The sequence below is a fragment of the Myotis brandtii genome, unplaced genomic scaffold, assembly GCF_000412655.1.
Source record: "Myotis brandtii unplaced genomic scaffold, ASM41265v1 scaffold8, whole genome shotgun sequence".
NCBI classification, from domain to species: domain Eukaryota; kingdom Metazoa; phylum Chordata; class Mammalia; order Chiroptera; family Vespertilionidae; genus Myotis; species Myotis brandtii.
The window spans coordinates 6,811,061-6,813,797 of NW_005371219.1; the positions used below are offsets into that span (position 1 = coordinate 6,811,061).

Sequence of the window (2,737 nt, forward strand, 5' to 3'; positions counted from 1 at the left end):
CAAGACACACACTAAGGCTGGAATCTACCAGTGTTGATAAGCTTTGTTAATCTGAAAATAAAGTCCAAAGTGAAAGGCAACAAGTGTTTATTTGAGATCTTAGAATAGCTATTTGGGAAACGTAGATTCAGGTAGAAACTCAAATAGTGTTCCGGTGATGGGGTGAAGGCAAGAGTTTTTTAATGAGAAAAGGGAGGGAGCCCTAGCCGGTTTGGCTTGGTGGATAGAGCGTCGGCCTGCGGACTGAAGGGTCCCAGGTTCAATTTCGGTCAAGGGCACATGCCCAGGTTTCGGGCTCGATCCCCAGTGGGGGGCGTGCAGGAGGCAGCCAATCAATGATTCTCTCTCATCATTGGTGTTTCTGTCTCTCCCTCTTCCTTCCTCTCTGAAATCAAGGGAGCCCTAGCCGGTTTGGCTCGGTGGATAGAACGTCGGCCTGCGGACTGAAGGGTCCCAGGTTCAATTTCGGTCAAGGGCACATGCCCAGGTTTCGGGCTCGATCCCCAGTGGGGGGCGTGCAGGAGGCAGCCAATCAATGATTCTCTCTCATCATTGGTGTTTCTGTCTCTCCCTCTTCCTTCCTCTCTGAAATCAATACAGATATATTTTAAAAAAAAGAAAAGGAAGGGAAATAATTACATGAATAGAATAAAGACATTTCTATTGGTGTTAACAAGCTAAGTTACTCTTTAGCTATACATGGCTGGTTACTGATTCTAAAGAATGTTCACAATTATCAGTCCTTGTGAGAGGAGGTCTGCTTTCCTGTTAGCTTTACAAACAGTTGTTTGTAAAACAGTGTTGGCTTGACCCAGTCCAAAGATTATTTTGCCCATGTCAAACGTTCCAAAGTTTCAAGGAGCAAGATGTGCAAGACCTTTCCTCTGGGATGGCGGTTTTGATTCCATTCAAAAATGGTTCTATTTATATGAATTTTCTTTTTTACGGTGAAATTTTTTTTTATATTTAGAAGTAGCCAGCTGGACTCAGTTTAGATGATCACAATTTTGTTGGGAGCATCCAAAACATCATAACCAGGAGCCAGTCAAACTTATGTCTTCTTTTCTCTATGAGGCCTGATCAGAGTGTTGACCTTGGCCATGTCAATGTCATAGAACTTCTTCACAGCCATTTGGATGTGGTGCTTGTTGGTCTTAACATTCACAATGAACACAAGTGTATTGTTGCCTTCTACTTTTTCATGGCTGATTCGGTAGTCGGGGAATTTGATGATAGCATAGTGGTAAAGTTTATTTTCTCCTGGGGGTGCTCTTCCGAGGATATGTGAGCTACCTTCAGAGCTCCAATGTCTTGGGGTGACATCGGAAGGTGGGTGATGGGTGGATCTTCTTTTTCATGTGGCTGTGGACGCCTTTCAGCACTGCTTTCTTTACCCTCAAAGCCTTTGCTTTGGCTTTGGAGGGGCAGTGGCTTCTTTCTTTGCTTTCGGGGCCATCTTCGTGAAAAGCCATTTATATCAATTTTCTCAGCTTCTTTTAAAAGCACCCCGTGAGTTCTCTAGACACCTCACATTGGTTCCATTAATAATCTAAGGCGTTTTCTGCTAATAGAGGAGGAGAAAATTTGTTGTTTAAGAAGCATTTTTATTCTGCTCAAATGATAGAAACAAAATTGAGTTTTATGAGTCTACAAGACCATCTGTAATTTAAACTAAAAGCAAGATGGGTTGTTAGTTGATGGCTCAGGAGGTAAATTTGACCATGAAGAATTTTGTTGGAGTCACACCGTGTTTTAAGTATTTGAACATACACATCTTTAGATGGGGCATATAGTGTCTAGTGGAGTCCAGCTCAGCTCTCTCTCCATTGACATTAACTGTCTGACCTCTGAAGGCATTTGAAGTTGCAACCCCTGAGCCAGATGTCAAAATCAACAGTTAGCCAGATGTTTTCCCAGTGAGGTTCAGGCTGCTAAACTCGGTGGCAGCATGGCACATAGATTTGCAAAAGCTGAAGGTCCTTTTAAGTCATTCGTAGTATAGACAGATGAGTTATCCAAGACTTGAGTTAGATGCTGGGGTGAGTAAGATTGTAGGGGAGTATGTTTAATGTAATCTTCTTTTGGTTGTAAACAGTAAAAATGGATGGACCCTGGCCTAGCTTAAGGAAAAAATAGCCTAAGACCCGCCTCCCTGTCCTCAAAGCCATTTTTAGGGAAAGGGGAAAACTTCTCTAAGTTACCACATGAAGTCAAATCCTTGACATTCCTTAATTATTCATATAATTATTGCACAGTTTTGCCCATAGGATTTTGTTTTTTTTCATATTTTATTCCATTATTTTAACTAGTCCAGTTCAGGGCTCTTGAGCATGAGCACCTAGAAATAGAGTGTAGTTTTGTTTTGTTTTGTCTTGGTTTGTTTTTAATAATGTCCAAGCCTAGCATTTATGATTCTGTGTGTATTTTTTTTTTATTGGTTAACTATTTCTCTGTTTCTCTGTCTAGATGCATTCTTATAGATAAACTTATTTCCAGGTAGCATTTGGCAGTAAGTTGGCAGCTTGTCTATACTTCTGATATTTTTATTGAGGTGGGTATATATGCACACAAGATCTATGTAGATGCAATGTTTTGTTTGTTTTTTTGTTTGCTTAGGAAAAGTTATTTATGAGGACTTTAAATAGAGAAAGTAAATATAATCAGTATGCAGCCCATGATCCCAATTAGAGTTCTCAAACCAGTTAGAGTCTTGTGTTTTTTGAGCCTTTCCCACCCC

The 2,737-nt window shown here is 40.7% G+C and overlaps 1 protein-coding gene across 1 annotated transcript in view; it reads left to right on the forward strand.

Annotated features, from left to right (window-relative positions):
• Nucleotides 1-1,069: 1,069 nt before the first annotated feature.
• METTL24 (methyltransferase like 24) overlaps nucleotides 1,070-2,737 on the forward strand; it is a 73,111-nt gene continuing 71,443 nt past the window's right edge. The window contains exon 1 of the mRNA XM_005883818.2: nucleotides 1,070-1,243. Coding sequence (XP_005883880.1) covers nucleotides 1,070-1,243 — 174 coding nt within the window. The remainder of the gene's footprint in view (nucleotides 1,244-2,737) is intronic.